The following is an 18,662-nucleotide window of genomic DNA, read 5'->3' as shown; positions in this document are numbered from 1 at the left end:
TCAATAACCTCCACACTGTTAAATATAAAAGTAAACTCTCAGTCCTCATCTAGCCTGGTTTATGGGTGTACTTAGCCACTCAGTCGTGTCCAACTCTTTGCAGCCCCATGGACTGTTGCCCACCAGGCTCCTCTGTCCATGGCGATTCTCCAGGGAAGAATACTGGAGTTGGTTGTCATGCCATCCTCCAGCGGATCTTCCCAACCCAGGAACCGAACCCAGGTCTCCCACATTGCAGGCAGATTCTTTACTGTCTAAGCCACCAGCGAAGCCTGGTTTATAATCATGAATAAATTAATTAAACCCATTTTCTTCAGTAGGTGTTCAGGATCTTTCTCTCACTCCTAGCCTGCAGCCTATCTTGTCAGAAATCATGTTAAGTGTCTATTGCTACTTCTTCCTCATTTTCCTGACCCCTAAGATTGAGATGACCCACACTTCAGTCTTCAGACTTTTTTTGTTTGCAATCTCTGATGATCTCAATTAGGACCATAACTTTAAATATTACCTCTATGCTAATAATTCCCAAAGCTTTAATCTCCAGCCCAAATACTTTCCCAAACTCCACACTCCCAAACTTCTCCAGCCTGATATTTAAGTGGCATCTCAGTTTACTATTTAATATGTCTAAAACCTGCTTTCCTTACACTTTTCTTAATCTAACAAATGGCACCCAAATTCCCAAAGAAAGTCTAAAGCTGATTCCTTCTTACAAAGAGCTTCTCATAAAATATTCTTAGTGCAATGCCACAAAGACAGAATACAGGATTAGACAGATCATTACTCTAACCCAGTATGACATTTCAAACAACAAAAATATGGTGAGGGCACTAGGCTTGATTCAAGAGATCTCTGGTATTAGTTTTACCATTAAATACATGACCTTGAATAAGAAAAGCATAAAGAATTCTTACAGCTGTAAAATCACATGACTTTATGATTTATTTACCTAGTACATACTATATCTCAGACATTGAGGTGGTCACTGAGATGGACATAAATAAATATAGATTATAGATATTCTTATTTTAGAATGGAAATGAATGTAAGGTCACCTAAATATTCCTGCACCTTCATTAGGCACAATGAAAATATCCTGAAAAAGCAAATTAAGTATGTACCTTTGAGTGCTGTTGTCTTTTCTTTTTCATCTGGACCTCCCTGCTGGATTTGTGCCATGCTTATCCAAATTGGCAACAAAATTAAAGAGCTCAAGGAAATAGACATCAATCTTCAGAAGACAGTCTAGAATGAATGAAAGCAATAAATTAAGCTCTACTCAGTCCTACCTACTCCATGAGAAGGTCCTAGATCCTCCCAGTTGGGATTAATCTCTCTATCCTGATTTCCCACTGCACTTTGTTGATGCCTGTACCACAGTACTTATCATAGCCTGCCTTGCATTACCGTTATTTATGTATTTGTTTAGGTCAGCTAACAGATTACAAGCCCCAGGATAAAGGTATCAACTTTTTGTCATCTTGATATCTCCCATATTACCAAACACAATATCTTATATACACATAGGCTTAATGCTGCTGAACTAAATTTAGCTAAACTGACTATTTAGGTATAAGTCCCCAACATCTAATTTAAAAAAAAATACTTCCAGGTAGTTTCAAAACCTGAAATTTCTTTTAAAATAAACTGCAAGCATATGTCATGTACCAGGTCAGAATATTTTCTTTCTGGGACATGCAGACGGGCAGAAGGAGAAATATACATATACTACCCATTAGTGTATAATTCAAAATGCAAATTTAAGGGAAAAAAAAAAACCAGCCATTAAAAAAAAAACAAAACTATGTCAAATTCAATGTCTTAAAGTCACAGTCTATAAATGGCAACCCAACAAGCAATCATAATATAAAGTTAAAATTTATTAAAATCTAATTCTGCTCTGCTTTGGCCAAAGGGAAAACATTTGAACTATAGTCAGTTTCTCCCAGGGTGCCAACAAACAAGGGGATAAAAACACAATTCCTAAAATTTAACAGAAAAAAAATGCAACACATACAAAGGGAAAAAATTAAACTAAATTAATATAGTCAATCCATAACTTAATGAGATTACATAAAAGCTGAGGTAAGTAAGACAATATTCCTCTGATTGATTTACTTACTACCTAAAGAGTAAACGTCAGTTTCTACTCAAGAGGTATACTGTACAATTATCTTTAAAAACTCAGGCATTTGTATAATTAACAGAGTAGAATAGAAAATACTTAAAAATAATAATGCTTAAAATAATAGTTTTAAACTAAGAATGTTCCCAGGGTCATAAATCAACGCTGCCCTTAGCTCAGCTCTGACTGTAGGTGGGGAAACAGAAGGGGAAGTTCTCTCTGGCTCTACCAAGAGCTAGCCATGCTCTCTTGGCAAATTATCTAACTTCTCCATGCCTCGTCCGTCTTCCACACACGTACAATGGAAATGATAACCATGCCTCCCTTGTGTTGTTACAATGAGTTTTAATGTAAAACACTTAGTATAGTGCCTGATGGGTAATTTAAGGGTTCAATATACGTTGGTTTGTTTTTTTTTTAATACTATAAATGTATCCTAGCTTCCCCACTTAATAACAGCTCTGTGGCTAGGGTCAAAGTGAAAGTGAAGTAGCTCAGTCATGTCCGACTCTTTGCGACCCCGTGGATTGTAGCCTACCAGGCTCCTCCCTCCATGGGATTCTCCAGGCAAGAATACTGTCTAGCCACTTAATATTCAAAAATCTTCAGATTTCTCATTTGTAAAATGTAGGTTATATTGTAGTGGTTGAGAATTAATATTATGGAAGGTGTATATAGCTGACTGCTGCTATTACTAGTGGTATTTTATTGCTTCTCAGGAATGTGAAGTTTCCTAATCTAGTAATAACTAGAATATGAGACTGTCTTTGACTGGGAAAGCACTTTCACTTAGCATGGAAGTATGCTATTTTTCTTCTGTGAATAGGTAACTCAAAACTCTGTAAATTATACATAGATGAAATATGCCTATACTCCTTCAAGAACCAGTTTTGTCTATACAATGAGCCATGTGCAAGGCACTAGGGTGCAATGGAGAGTAAAGCATGGACGGCCTGGGTGGGGCTTATACTCTAGTGACCAGATCAAACTGCCAAACTGCCACAAATAAAATCTATAAGACTCAGACTGATCATTACAACACATAAGAAAAAGCAATATTTGTAAGGGCTATAGGGCTACACTTGGGAATTAGTTTCCTCTGTCAAGTCCCATAAGTTTGGGTACAAGTTTCCCCAGCAACTCCTTACTATCTACCATCCCGTAGCAGAAAGTAAGCAGAAATGTTCACAATGAGACATTCCATACAGTGCTTCTTGCTAACAATTCCAAGACCAAATTAACTATTCACAGGAGATTTCTTGCACTTTTTCACTCTATCCCCTCTGTCAATTCAGTATTCTCGTAAATATGAACTTTTGGTTTTCACTGGCCTCAAATTGTCTAATTTCTAAACAGAACAACTTGTATGATAATTTCATTGTAACTGTTTCACTGAAAGAGAAAGTATAAAATATTTTTGATGTCAGACTCATTTTCAAAATTCACATTTTAAAATTATGGGGATCTCATGTACAGCATGTTGACCAGTTATCAACACTATGTTGTATACTTGAAAGTTGCTAAGAGGGTAGGTCTTAAAAAAAAATAGGTAACTATGTGAGGTGAGAGATGTATTAACTAACCTTATTGTGGTATCATTTTGCAACAGATACAGAAATCAAATCATCACATTCTATGCCTTAAATGCACATAATGTGATGTCAATTATATCTCAGTAAAACTTGAAAAAAAAAAAAAAAGAAGCTGTAACTGCTCTTCAGTGTTTAATAACAAGCTCCCCCTTCAGACTTTGATCTCCATGAGGACAGGTAATCTCATCTGTCCCTAAAACAAGGTTGGATGTATTTGGAGCCCAGTGGATATTTGTCAAATTCCCAAATAAATGAGTAAGAGATAGAGGGGCAAAAATATACTTCACATTTTAAAGAACTGTTTTCAAGACTTCCAAGATCAAATATCAATTAACAATCATTTGCTTCTTTTATACAAGACAATCTGAAGATACACACTGCAATTTACTGAAGTGACAATATTTAAGTTCAGAGACTACTAATTACTCTCTTTGACCATAAACCTCCTAACAGCAGATACAAAGCAGATAAGTATGAAGCAAACTGCCTACTGCTTTCTTATTTACTGTTAGAGTTTTACCTTCTCAAGTTATTTTCCTTGGCATTGGCACAGCTGGTGAAACTAAATCAGGAACATTGTAAATTCTCAATTTATTTTTCCTAATAAAAATTCAGAGTTATAACCTGCATGACCACAGATAAATACTACTGCAAATACAGCCAGCAAGCTGTTTGATACATTTGATATATATATATATATATATATATATATATTAATACGTGCACTCGACATAGTTTATTTAGTATTATCTGATGGAGGTTAGGTTATAGGGAATAAAGTGGTAGAAGGTTTCTACTGATGTGAATTGGGACACAGTTGACATGTTGTATACTTCATGATAACCACTGTGTTTAAATAAGGTTTCCTAGAAATGGTTACAGTATAAACTAGATTCAAAATATCTTGGTTTGCAATTTTATTCTGTGAACTACACAAAGCAATTATCATATCTTCTTCCCTTCTATGATTCCAACAGAGAATCCACTATGTATAAATAAAACTATAAATAACTTGTCATGTGTAATCTTGATCCAGTCAGCATTTCAAAACATGAAACGGTAGAATATTTATTTGCCTTGTTTGCTCAAAATATGGCAAGAACACTTACAAAGACACACAGAAGCCTTAGTTTCCTATATTTGTTTGTTTTTAGTCAGGTATTAAATACGACCTAGAAAGAGATTATTTTGCAACAGAAGGCCTTTCTACCTCATTCTCAATGTAATGATGAAAGTGCAAAATATATCACAGGACAAGTAAAATTGGGTTAAGTCCCTGGGATCCCTGGAGCTGGTTTGGTTCCAAAGAATATATGCTAAGTCAGGCTCTTGAAATTCAGTTCAAGACAGCCTGTGTGTGTGTGCTTAGTAGCTCAGTCTTGTCCTACTCTTTATGACCCCATGGACTGTAACCCGCCAGGCTCCTCTGTCCATGGGAGTTCTCCAGGCAAGAATACTGGAAAGGGTTGCCATGCCCTCCTCCAGGGGATCTTCCCAACCCAGGGATTGAACCCATTGCAGGTGGATTCTTTACTGTCTGAGTCACAAGGGAAGTCCCAAGAGAGCCTACTCGTATTCAAAACATAGTAACTTAATCAGTACCAGAGATTTATGTGGAACTAAACAGACTGGTTCCAAATAGGAAAAGGAGTACATCAAGGCTGTATATTGGGGGCAGGAGGAGAAGGGGACTACAGAGGATGAGATGGCTGGATAGCATCACTGACTCGATGGGCGTGAGTCTGGGTGAACTCTGCTTATTTAACTTATATGCAGAGTATACATCATGAGAAACGCTGGACTGGAAGAAACACAAGCTGGAATCAAGATTGCCAGGAGAAATATCAATAACCTCACATATGCAGATGACACCACCCTTATGGCAGAAAGTGAAGAGGAACTCAAAAACCTCTTGATGAAAGTAAAAGAGAAGAGTGAAAAAGTTGGCTTAAAGCTCAACATTCAGAAAACGAAGGTCATGGCATCTGGTCCCATCACTTCATGGGAAATAGACGGGGAAACAGTGGAAACAGTGTCAGACTTCATTTTGGGTGGCTCCAAAATCACTGCAGATGGTGACTGCAGCCATGAAATTAAAAGACGCTCACTCTTTGGAAGGAAAGTTATGACCAACCTAGATAGCATATTCAAAAGCAGAGACATTACTGTGCTGACTAAGGCCCGTCTAGTCAAGGCTATGGTTTTTCCAGTGGTCATGTATGGATGTGAGAGTTGGACTGTGAAGAAGGCTGAGTGCCGAAGAATTGATGCTTTTGAACTGTGGTGTTGGAGAAGACTCTTGAAAGTCCCTTGGACTGCAAGGAGATCCAACCAGTCCATTCTGAAGCAGATCAGCCCTGGGATTTCTTTGGAAGGAATGATGCTAAAGCTGAAACTCCAGTACTTTGGCCACCTCATGCGAAGAGTTGACTCATTGGAAAAGACCCTGATGGTGGGAGGGATTGGGGGCAGGAGGAGAAGGGGATGACAGAGGATGAGATGGCTGGATAGCATCACTGACTTGATGGGCGTGAGTCTGGGTGAACTCCGGGAGTTGGTGATGGACAGGAAGGCCTGGCGTGCTGCGATTCATGGGTCGCAAAGAGTCGGACACTACTGAGCGACTGAACTGAACTGAACTAAAAACATCTATCCAAATTATAGTTAAAGTATGCATGTTACTCAGAAGTTGCTCATCAGCAAAGGTTAGTTCATAACAATCCTCGACAGTTTATAGTTCTGAGGCAATAGTGTGAAAAATGTACGTTTTGTAGAGTGAGCATGTATGAGTAGGACTCTGTGTGGTGTGCATGTACAGACACATGGGCCCTGGGGAAGAGGCTAAAGAATAAGGGCATGAGGCAGAAGCAGACATGGAAGACAAGGCCCAGGGTAATATGGGCTCCTAGTGCACAGAGAATGGTGCAGAGAATGTAATCTGTATGTGGGTCAAAGTTTAGCTCAGAGTAGGAATACACTGTTCTAATCCAAGCACATCTAAAGTAATTCCTTAGTCCCTAAAGCAATGTGATGTAGGTTTGGGATAAGAAATTCAGACTTTTTAACCTCCATTCCACCACCTAGTGGCTGAGAGACCCTGAGAAAGTCACAACTTCTCTAACTTAAGTAATGGGACTAACAAAGAAAATAAGAGCACGTCCTTTTACTGGGCGTTTCCCTGTGTGACTCAGATGGTAGAGAATCTGTCTGCAATGCAGGAGACACGGGTTCAGTTCCTGGGTCAGGAAGAACCCCAGGAGAAGGGAATGGTAACCCACTCCAGTATTCTTGCCTAGGAAATCCCATGGACAGAGAAACCTGGTGGGCTACAGTCCATGGGGTCACAAAGAGTTGGATATGACTGAGTGACTAACACTTTCGCTTTCCCTTTACAGGATGATTATGAAGATTCTGTGAAAAAATATAGACTAACACATTTTATAAACTACATATTCCTTTACAAATATTAGTAATTCATATAACATCAGAAATAATTTGATTCTAATTACTATGTGCTCAAACTCCAAAAAAGCTATCCTTATCAGTTTAGCCTACAGGAGTAAGAAACTTTCAATGTGCAACATTTGGGTGAATTCTTAGAATAAACAATAAAGCCCCCCAATAAATACTTCTTGAGTTGACTTGGCTTTCCAAGGCTATGTTGAAAATAATCATAATGGAATTTAAATTAATTTGTTTATATTCTGTCCAATCTTACTAAAATGTATGTCTAAAAAAGTTCAAGCATGTGAGTTCTATCTTCATTCAGATCAAAGTCATGTCCAAGGAGCACTATTTTAACTATCTCTTAAATGCACATGTTATTCACAGAGTCACCAAGTCTCTTCACATCCAGTTTTTTATTAGGTACAACTTATTAGCTACAACTGACTGTTAGAGTCAAACTACTCAAATTCAACCAGGAAAACGATTCCAGTTTCTTCATCCTATAGAAAGTTTTCACTCCTGTGTACTAATTTATATAATCAGAGAGTATTACAATTTAGAGTTTGGGCTAGTTGGATGAAATTAATTACACATATAAAAGTTATCCACTAAATTGTCTCATTCTATTTGGTTTGCTATTCAGAATTAAGATCGATAAAAATTACTCCCCATCACAATGGAATATTCCTGAGCCATTTAAAAAGAATGAACTATTGCCATCTGCAGCAGCAGGGATGGTCCTATAGAGTATTATACTTACTGAAGCAAGTTAGATAGAGGCAAATATTACATGGCATCACTTATATGTGGAATCCAAAAAGTAAAACAAATGGACCTACATATAAAACAGAAACAGACTCACAGACATAGAAAACAAATTTACAGTTACCAAAGGGGAAAGGCAAGGGAGGGATAAATTAGGAGTAGATGATTAACAAATGCAAACTACTATACATAAAATAAATAAGCAACAAGGATTTACAGAAAAATATATTCAATAGCTTATAATAACCTTTCATGGAAAAGAAGCTGAGTATATATACATATATATATATATATGTATATATACACACACATAGATATATATATAAAACTGAATCACTTCATTATACACCTGAAACTAACAAGACACTGTAAATCAACTGCATGTCAATAAAAAATTTAATACATTTTAAAATAAATCCCTAAACTGCAAACAAACTGAAACAAACTACTCATCAAGTTTGTTACACAACTATTTAAAAAAAAAAAAAAAAAAGCTACTCCCCATCATTCCTCACAATATTTTGGCAAACCAAGCATCTAAAAGAGTCAAAAGGTACGGGATATCAAAAAGAAAGGTTTTAGAAGAAACTCATATGTTACTACTGTGTCTTTTAACAGATTCCCAAATTGCTAGTCATTTGGTTAGCTTTTATATTGTTTTCTGGCTAGTAAAAAGACAGAAACTCAACAAGGCTGGTGAAAAACCTTAGAATATTTACCAGACTACACTAAAGCTCAACCTGAGAAATTAAACACACCTAAAACAATCCTTTTAGATAAGTCTCAATTTTGAAGCTCCACAAAAGAAAAAAATAATTTAAATAGCCTTTTATGAAGTTTTCATAATATGGTACAGAAATAGCAAAGGTACATCAGAGGGCAAAAGAATTCTCAAAAAGGACATATGCTCAAAATTTGAGAAAAACAGAATATGTCAAAAATATAGGATCATTTATGAGGGTCAAATTAAATTGTCATTAGCTATTTAAGAGACTTTAATTTTATGGTAAACATAAACACTAAAATATATTACAAATGTACATAACTCCAGACCAAACTGACCAAGCAGAAGCTATCTTCATAAGATTTAAAAGTAACCAATACCATGAAATAACTGTAAGAACATATTTGCAAAGCTTAAATCAAATTTTCTCATTCCATAAATACTCTTACTAGCATCTCTGCTTAACTTTGTGAACTCAAGGTTCAATCTAAATTTTAAAATATAATATGCATGTGGTAGACACTAAGGTGACCCTCCCTCAGATTAATAGGTTGAGGGAGTTGGGGTTGGGGAGAGAATGAAGAGTGACTGCTCGTGGGTACCCAGTTTCTTTTTGAGGTGATGATTCCTATGGTCTGAAAGAGATGACGCTGGCATTGGAGCAGTATTAAATGGATCTCTCTCCCCTATCTCTTCTTTACAGCTACGATGCCAAAGGTCAAGGCACAGTCTCAAAAGGGACGAGCCCTGACCATCTCACTCATGCTTCCTTTTTCCTTCCATGGAAAACAAACAAACAAACAAAAAAAAACTGTTAAGTGGACTTCAGGCAGACTCACTTAAAGAACTTCTCTCTTCAAATGTCCCTCTCATCCCTTCCACCATAGTCAGGCTGGCAACCATGTAGGCCTGCTCTATCTAGACACCAGGGACAAATATTACTTCCTAGGTCTAAATGGAAACGTTTACATATAAAGCTTTGTAAATAGAAGTACTCTAACCTAGCTTTAGTTCTGGGCACTGGGATTCTCTGTCAATCATTACTTGCCTCCCTGGCATGCCCCTATCCCTTACACGAATCTTCCAGCGAGAATCTGCTGGGAAGCACTGGTTCACTTTGGCCATGATTCAGTTCATTCTTTGGCCACATACCACCTAATAGTATTCAGATTTTACCCAATTTCTAATAGGGACTGAAATTTGGTAATAATTGGTTTATTTTGATTATTTTTGCAACTGATCTCACACACAATACTAACTTACTTCAAAGTCAGAAAAGTAACACCTGCTATAGTTAAAAAAAAAAAAATGAAGGAAAAACAAGTATATAATCAAGCAATTTAGTGTTAAGCCTGGCAAGATATACTAATAACAACAGCCACAAAGGTTAATGGCAAAGTTAAGCTTTGGGGGAGACCACAATTGTACTGCAAATAGGCATTTAAGTACCACTCATATCCAGTCTCTATTGACAGTGCACTCTTTATTGTTTATTTAAGGGGAAAATATCTGTGAAACTTGACTTTACCTAAATGTGTTAACAGCTACGAATGTTATCACTAGGTGCCTTCAGAATGAACAATTTTTTTCTCAGCTTCTAGACTTTCCCAGTTCTTTATGAAGTGATATTACTTTCTCGAATTTCATGTCTGTACCATATTTCAAAAATGACTGCATCCTGGGACCAACAAATGATGAACTCAGAAAGATTTGGGAAGGCTCTCTATTCCTGAGATACTACAAATATCTGATTTTAAATAAAGAGAATTAGAAACGTGAAACTTCAAATCACCTTTTCAAACTACCATATTAGTTACAGTGGTTACTTAACTTTATTCAGAAAACAATAAAAACAATTCATAACTTGACTAAATTAACAAAGGAGTTGAGATAGCAAAAATCTCTTATTCCAAAAACAAATAAGAACCCTCCTGGCTTCTACAAAATATTTTTTCCTCAAAAACAACCATCACTTAGCCAGACTATTAATTACAGGAATTTAAATCTGTGGCTCTAAAGTTGTCAGCACAAGGACAGTGTGGAATGTTAAGCCATTTATATTATTAGACCTATTTTTAAACACAGTATACCAGACGGCTTTCATTACTATTGTCTACATAAACACAAAGTGGTAGAGACCCTTCCTATGATCATGAGAGTCAAGACTTTTACAACTAGAATTTCCTTCCAACATAATAGCTAAGTTCCCTGAAGGACCCTCCGATTGAGAACAAACTCAACATGTACATTACAAAACATTACAGTATCTACAAATGTTACTCACTAAATTAACATAGAGGAAGAAAAATCATAATAACTTCAAAATCTGCAGAAAAGTATTTAATACAATTCAATACTCATTTTTGGAAAAGAAGTCACAGCAAACCAGGAATAAAAAGGAATGCTCTTAACGTGAAAGAGAGGTTCAAAAAAATTACAGTAAAATTACTGTCCATGGTAAATTACTAAAAACATTCTCTTTAAAGTCAGTTACCAAGAATGTCCAACATTACCAGTTTGCTTTTATCACTTCTAGTCATAGGACTTTCCTGGTGGCTCAGACGCTAAAGCATCTGTCTACAATGAGGGAGACCTGGGTTCCATCCCTGGGTTGGGAAGATCCCCTGGAGAAGGAAATGGCAATCCACTCCAGGACTACTGCCTGGAAAATCCCATGGATAGAGGAGCCTGGTAGGCTACAGTCCATAGGGTTGCAAAGAGTCAGACAGGACTGAGCGACTTCACTTCAAGGAAACATAAAAGAAATAAATTAAAATATATAAGGATTAAAAATAGGAAAACAAAGTTACCATTACTTGCAGATAATATGATTATCTTTTAGATAACAACAAACAACAAAATGAAGAAAAAAGATCTTCAAAAATAAAAAAAAATATATGAAGAATCTCTATATTATCAGGGATAAAAAGAGAATTTGGCAAGAAGACTAAAACAATTTATATTTTGATGTAAAGTATATTTATAAATACCAGCAACAACCACTTATAAAGTATGGTTGCTTTTTAAAAGACATTTTGGAGAGCAAAAAATATGTTAAAACGATGTGTAGAAAATGATAAACTAAAAAAAAAAAAGAAAATGATAAACTCTTACTAACAGAGAATAAAGAAGATTGAAATACACGAAGAAACATACCATATTCATGTAAGAAGGGCTCAATACTGTGAAGGTATCAGAAAAGATGACAGGAAGACTGGCCTTACCAGGTATCACAGTAATTAAGACAATGTATTGTTAGTACTAGAAGAGACAAGCTGACCAACAGAATAAAAGCCCAAAGCAGAGCCACGTAACAAACCGTGCGACACAGATGACCCTGACATATCACTGGGCAAAGGACGAGCCTTTCAATAATTGGAACTGGTCAGCTACGTTGCAAAAAATGAAATTAGATATCCATTTCAAAGACAGATATCAATTTTGAATGGATTAAGGGTATAAATGCAAAAAACAAAACTTTAAAGTTTTTAGAGGAAAATATGGGAGACTACTGTTTTGATCCTGGGACAGGAAATACAATTTTTTTTAAACAAAGACTGAGTTTGTTTTTTATTAATCTATTTTATTTTGGCTGCTCTGAGCAGCACTTGGGATCTTAGTTCCCCAACCAGGGATCAAACCCGTGCTCCCTGCAGATGATGAGCAGAGTCTTAACCAACGAACTGCCAGGTAAGTCCCAAGAAACACAATTTAGTAATAGATATTTACCAGAAAGATATTATTTTACACTCATGAAACTAGAAAATATTACAAAGTGACAATGTGACACACTTAGGAAGTGTGTGACAAACTTATGAAGTGACAAGCACACACTAAGTGCTGTGCTTAGTCGCTCAGTCATGCCCAACTCTTTCTGACCCCATGGACTGTAGCCCACCAGGCTCCTCTGTCCATTGGGATTCTCCAAACAAGATACTAGAGTGGGGTGCCATGCCCTCCTCCAGGGCATCTTCCCAACCCTGGGATGCCCAACGTTAAAAAAAGAATTAGGTATAATGGAGACTTTTATTCACAGGGCTGACCAAACTACATCTTAATATAACCACTTTTTTAAAAACTGGCATAAGATACCCAGGTTAAACATTCTGATCATCTTCAGCTCAGTAATCACACATCTTGTTCCACTACTTGGTCTTGTATATGTGTAACAGAAAGTGAAAAGTAAAAGTGAAAGTGAAGTCGCTCAGTCGTGTCCGACTCTTTGCAATACCATGGACGGTAGCCTACCAGGCTCCTCCCTTCATGGGATTCTCCAGGCAAGAGTACTGGAGTGGGTTGCCATTTCCTTCTCCAGGGGATCTTCCTGACCCAGGGAATCTTCCTGACCCAGGGATCGAACCTGAATCTCCCGCATTGTAGGCAGACACTTTAACCTCTGAGCCACCATATGTGTAACAGAAGACAGGTATAAAAATGTTCAAGAAATGTTCATATCATCAAAAAAGCTAGTTTATTCATTATCTGTAGATGCAAGACAAATTATCTCAAAATGCAGCTGCCAAAAACAACAAACATAATCTCCCATGATTTCTACAGGTCAGAAATTCGGGAGCAGCTCATTTGGGAGGTTCTGGCTCAGATTCCTGAGGTTGCAGTCGAGATAAATTGACACGTCTATAACCATCTGAAGGTCTTACTGAGGCTAGAGGTAACTAACACACACAGATAAATTACTGGTACTGGGCTGATGCTAGACGCCTCAGTATCTCCTCACATGAACTTCTTCCCAGAACTGCTTAAATATCACCAAGCCATGATTTCTGGTTTTCTTCACAGCGAGAGAACCAGGAAATCAAGGAGAAAGTCGCAAAATCCTCACCATCACTTCCTCAATAGTCTACTGGCACAGAGGACAATTCTATTCAATATAGGAAAGGTCTACACAAAGGTATAAATATCAAGAACCAAGGATCACTGGGGGCCGTCTTAGAAACTGGTTACCACAACTGGAAAAGACTGTTCTCCAATTAAAGCAAGGCAGATACACTGCAGTATATTAACAGAATGAACAGTATAAAGCAGTGAAAGTGAATGAGCCACAACCACACTGAAAAACAAGGCGAATGTTCCAAAAATTATTGCTGTTGTCAGTTAGATGTGTCCAACTGTTTGTGACCCCAGGGACTGTAGCATGCCAGGCTTTTCTGTCCTCCACTATCTCTCAGAATTCGCTCAAATTCATGTCCATTGGGTCAGTGATGCTTTTAATATCTAACTATCTCACCCTCTGCTGCCCTCTTCTCTTGCCTTCAATCTTTCTCAGCATCAGGGTCTCTTTCAACGATAGTTGGCTTTTCACATCAGCTGATCAAAGTATTGGAGCTTCAGCTTTAGCAACAATCCTTCCAATGAATATTCAAGGTTGATTTCCTTTAAGATTGACTGGTTTGATCTCCTTGCAGTCCAAGGCACTCACAAGAGTCTTCTCTAAAATAGCACTGACTAAACAACCAAAAATCAGAAAACTTATAATACCATGTATATAGAGTTCAAAAACAAGCTTAACTAAAACAATTTATAGGTGTCACAATTTAGGTGATAAAACAAGAAAAATTAAGAGAAAAGCACAAAATTCAGAATATGGATTACCACTGGGAAGGTGGTAGGAGGATGAAATGGGGGGGAAACACATGAGTCAATGTAAACTGCTGGCAGTGTATGCAGACTTTACACTACAAAGGCTATATACAACTTGGGCTTGTGTGTTTTTATTTATCAACAATATATTTTTAAATAAATGATAAAGAAAACACTGAAAGAAAAGTAATAACTAATTTTACTAGTACTGCCTTCAATAAGTTATTCTTTGGGGGTATTTTTTTTTAAGCATAAAGTTAGGAGTCCAGTCCTATCTAGTTAGTCAGAAATTTGGTGGTTCTACTTGGTGAGTAAACCTAAGAAGCAGTTATAAGGGAAAGGATAATCAAGTATTGAGTAAATTTCAGAGTATATATATATATATATATATAAATCATAATACTAGAACCCAATTGCTTCCTTGCCTGTTTTGAAATGGAACTAATATTTTGAATAAAAATTTATTTTCTCAAAAGCATTTGCACCAGCTATATAAAAAGATAAAACTGTAAATGTTTACAGCCTGTATTAAAAATAGTATCCCTAAACTTTATAATAAAGTATTTGAGGATACAACTACGCACATAAACTATTACTTCTGGTTCTGGTCTTTCCCTTGGTATTTGCCACTAGTAAGTACAACAAATAAAATCTGCCTTTGAAGATATACAAGCAATTAAATTTTTTAAATGCTCACACAGGGGCAGTTATAAGCGACTTGAAAATAAAAGATGAGGACTAAGATGTCCATCTAGTCAAGGCTCTGCTTTTTTCAGTAGTCATGTGTGGATGTGAGAGCTGGACTATAGAGAAAGCTGAGCACTGAAGAATTGGTGCTTTTGAACTGAGTGTTGGAGAAGACTCTTGAGAGTCCCTTGGACTGCAAGGAGATCCAACCAGTCCATCCTAAAGGAGATCAGTCCTGGGTGTTCATTGGAAGGACTGACGCTGAAGCTGAAACTTTAATACTTTGGCCACCTCATGCGAAGAGTTGACTCATTGGAAAAGACCCTGATGCTGGGAAAGGTTGAAGGCGGGAGGAGAAGGGGACGACAGAGGATGAGATGGTTAGATGGCAGCACCGACGCGATGGACATGAGTTTGAGTAAACTCCAGGAGTTGGTGATGGACAAGGAGGCCTGGCGTGCTGCAGTCCATGGGGTCACAGGGAATCGGACACGACTGAGCAACTGAACTGAACTGAGGATTTCATTTCAGAATGAAATTTCTGTCTGTCCCCATGACTATCAAAAGACAGGCTCATCTAGTCACAAAGCACTATTTTCCACAGAGGGATCATCTGCACGTCTTTCAACATGACACAAAAATAGGCTTTAATTCTGAGAAAAAAATAATCCTAATTTTCCTTGCCTTTTTTTTAAAAAATAAGGTAAAAGAGGAAAATGTAACAGCAGCCACTGGAGGGAGGACTTGATGTTAGAATGAGAATAAAACAAGAATAAAGCATCTTAGCTGGTGCTTTGACTGAAAATAACATTTTGTTAAACTCATTTCTATTTGTTTAAATGACAAATGCTGAAAATACTGCTTTTTCTGCTTGAGAGTTAAACTTCCTTTCACTGAAAAACAGATGTTGATTCAACCGTCCTTTATTGGTACACAAATTAGGAGCAAGAAAATTATAAAGCTGCCTGGACTAACAAAGAATTAGCACCAATGCTTAGCCTAAGTATATATTTAAAGGCTTATCCTTGATTTTAAATAAGCCTGCATTGTGTTCATTTGAAATATTATCCACAAATTTTAATATAAGATCTCAGGCACTACTTAAGCCCCAGGTAACCACAAGAAATCCAACAATTCATAAATTGGCAGCGCTTCTGTAAACTCGTGCCATTGCTCTTCATGTGGCTAATGGGTTTGGTTTTGCTGTTAATGAAAATATTCAAATATTTTAGTATTTGTTCACGCAAGCCTTTTTAACACACACATACACAAATACACATACATATTACAAGGATCTCAAAGTAAGCTGCAAGCTTCTAGGGCTGACCCTTTAAAAACTACTAAGTCCAACAATATTATTTAAGAGAATTTTAAATCAAGATTCAAAACACAAAATCATAGAACTGGAAGGGTAATGGAAGAGGGCTTTTTCACAATTTTACCCACTATTTTAATAATGGTCATATACTAAACAATAGACACTAGGCTTGGGTAAAATCCTGAAAAACTGCAAACCTAACTTCTCGTCCCTTTTTAAAATGATTTCTTTCACAATCAACATTTTGGATCAGACTTCTTAAACTGAAGACTCCTACTGTGATTTAATCAATGAGCCAGCAAAACTGTCAGTTCTGAATAAGAACAATTCAGAAGAAAAAGCAAAAAAAGAAGAGTAAACTCTGAGAAGCACAGAAATTCTTCATCTGACAAGATATTTTATTGAATATGGAACATGTAAATTTAAAACATGGTTTCAAATAATAAATCAGTTAACAACAAATATGAAAAGAGTAGAATTCAGACACTTATGCCAAAAGTTTATTTACATTTTCAATTTACATGGAAATTCACTATTTCAGGACCTCTGCAGTATAGTCTTAATTTTTTTTAATTTTATGAAGTACTTGGTCCTTCATTTATATATTTAAAATTTTAGATCTAGCTAATATTCATATGTTTTTAAAAAACGAGTAGAAAATAGTAATTGGAAAATGATAAATATATTCACTTGCCAACAATAAACCAAAAGCAAAAGTTTTGTAATTATGGAATGTACAGGAAAAAACAACCTTCCTCAAATGTTTTGCAGAAATTGAAAACAAGTGTCAGGCAGTAATACATCTTAATAAGTAAGGTAGCCAACAGCTCTGTTAATTCTGCAGGTGAATATATGCATCATACTTCAAGGCCGAATTACCTAAAACAGGCATAAGTGATCAAAGCTTTGAAAATTGTGCTGCAATTTCCTATAGGGTCAACATTCAGAGAAAAACAAAAAGTAGTTGAGCTCTGAGAGAAATACATTTTATGATTACAGTCTAAGACGCTCTAAATAAAAGTATTTTCTTAATGATTACAGTCTAAGACGCTCTAAAGAAAAGTATTTTCTTATTTTATAGTAATCTTAATTAAATGTGTAACTCAATTTTGCTAAAGATTTTTTCCATGTTTTCATAAGAAAATTTACTGCTTAATTTTAAAAAATGAAGTTTAAACTTAAGACACAAAACATTTCCACTCTGAAACATTTCTCATTCACTAATTACTATTGTGGAAATATTCTCCTCAAAGAGTGTGCTCCTTAAGTACATCAGGTATTTTAGTTCTTTGTATTTTATATTACGGGCTTTCCACATGACTCAGTGGTAAAGAATCTGCCTGCCAAAGCAGGAGACACAGGTTTGATTCCCGGGTCAGGAAGATCCCCTGGAGAAGGAAATGGCAACCCACTCTAGTATTCTTGCCTGGGAAATCCCCTGGACAGAAGGGGCTTGGTGGGCTATAGTCCATGGGGTCGGAAAAGAGTTGGACATGACTTAAGTCATTAAACAACAATTTCATATTATGGTCAAGTTGTATACAGGCCATATTGCCTCAGAAGATAGGGGCTATCTTACTCATACTGACATCTCATATATTATGGGCTCATAAATATTGACTGCAACAGGGCTTGTTTATAAAATGATCGAAGCCTACCAACGCAAACAATATTCCCAAGCAATAAAGAGAAGAAAGAGAATTAATGCAAAAAAAAAGTCTCTGGGAACTCCTGGTGGTCCAAGGGTTAGGATTCCATGCTTTCACTGCCAAGGGCATGGTTCAGTCCTGGTTGGTAAACCAAGATTCCACAAGCTGGGCAGTGTTGCCAAAAATTAAATAAGTAAGTCCTTACTTTATTTTTGAAACTGTATACGCAATTTTATTAAACAACTAACACTAAATGACATTCCTTAAAATGAAAGCTATGAGCTAATCTAGATAAATTACTTAAATAAAAAATATTGATACTACTATAGGATATGGTAGGATTTAGATGATATATAGATAGTCAAGGTCTTATTTAGAATGAACTAATAAACAGTTGGAACAAAAGACACAGAAACATACAGTTTACATTACATATATATATATATTCATTGAAACAGAAGCAATGTACACTAAAAATAATAGCCGTAAGGTAAAAGAGTATCACTTCATTATCAGTTGGATCAGTGCCTAATACAGTAGTTTAGGGATTTGGTAAAGCTAGGTTCAAATATGTGGCATTCTGTCTTTGAAGCATAGACAGAACTTTCTATCTTTTTCTAAGTGTCAAATTAGTTTTAGGATTTCAGAATATTCTGAATTGCTAAGTAGACCAGTAAACATCAGGGCTGCAGAAACATCTACATGGAAAATGTAAAGGATATACGATCTTTTAAAAGTCAGACCAAGAAAAGTACAA

General features: G+C 36.4%; 1 protein-coding gene across 8 annotated transcripts in view; it reads right to left on the bottom strand.

The window, feature by feature from the left end:
* FAM172A (family with sequence similarity 172 member A) overlaps window positions 1-18,662 on the bottom strand; it is a 407,879-nt gene that overhangs the window by 368,352 nt on the left and 20,865 nt on the right. For 6 of the 8 annotated variants that reach the window (XM_040241517.1, XM_040241519.1, XM_040241518.1 and 3 more), the window contains exon 2: window positions 1,122-1,245. The exons of the other annotated variants lie outside the window; for them this stretch is intronic. In XM_040241517.1, coding sequence (XP_040097451.1) covers window positions 1,122-1,227 — 106 coding nt within the window. In that variant the 5' untranslated portion in view covers window positions 1,228-1,245. The remainder of the gene's footprint in view (window positions 1-1,121; window positions 1,246-18,662) is intronic. 8 annotated transcript variants of the gene reach the window in all.

Source organism: Oryx dammah, unplaced genomic scaffold, assembly GCF_014754425.2.
Source record: "Oryx dammah isolate SB20612 unplaced genomic scaffold, SCBI_Odam_1.1 HiC_scaffold_5, whole genome shotgun sequence".
In the NCBI taxonomy this organism is placed as follows: Eukaryota; Metazoa; Chordata; class Mammalia; order Artiodactyla; family Bovidae; genus Oryx; species Oryx dammah.
This window is presented reverse-complemented; position numbering and strand designations above follow the sequence as displayed.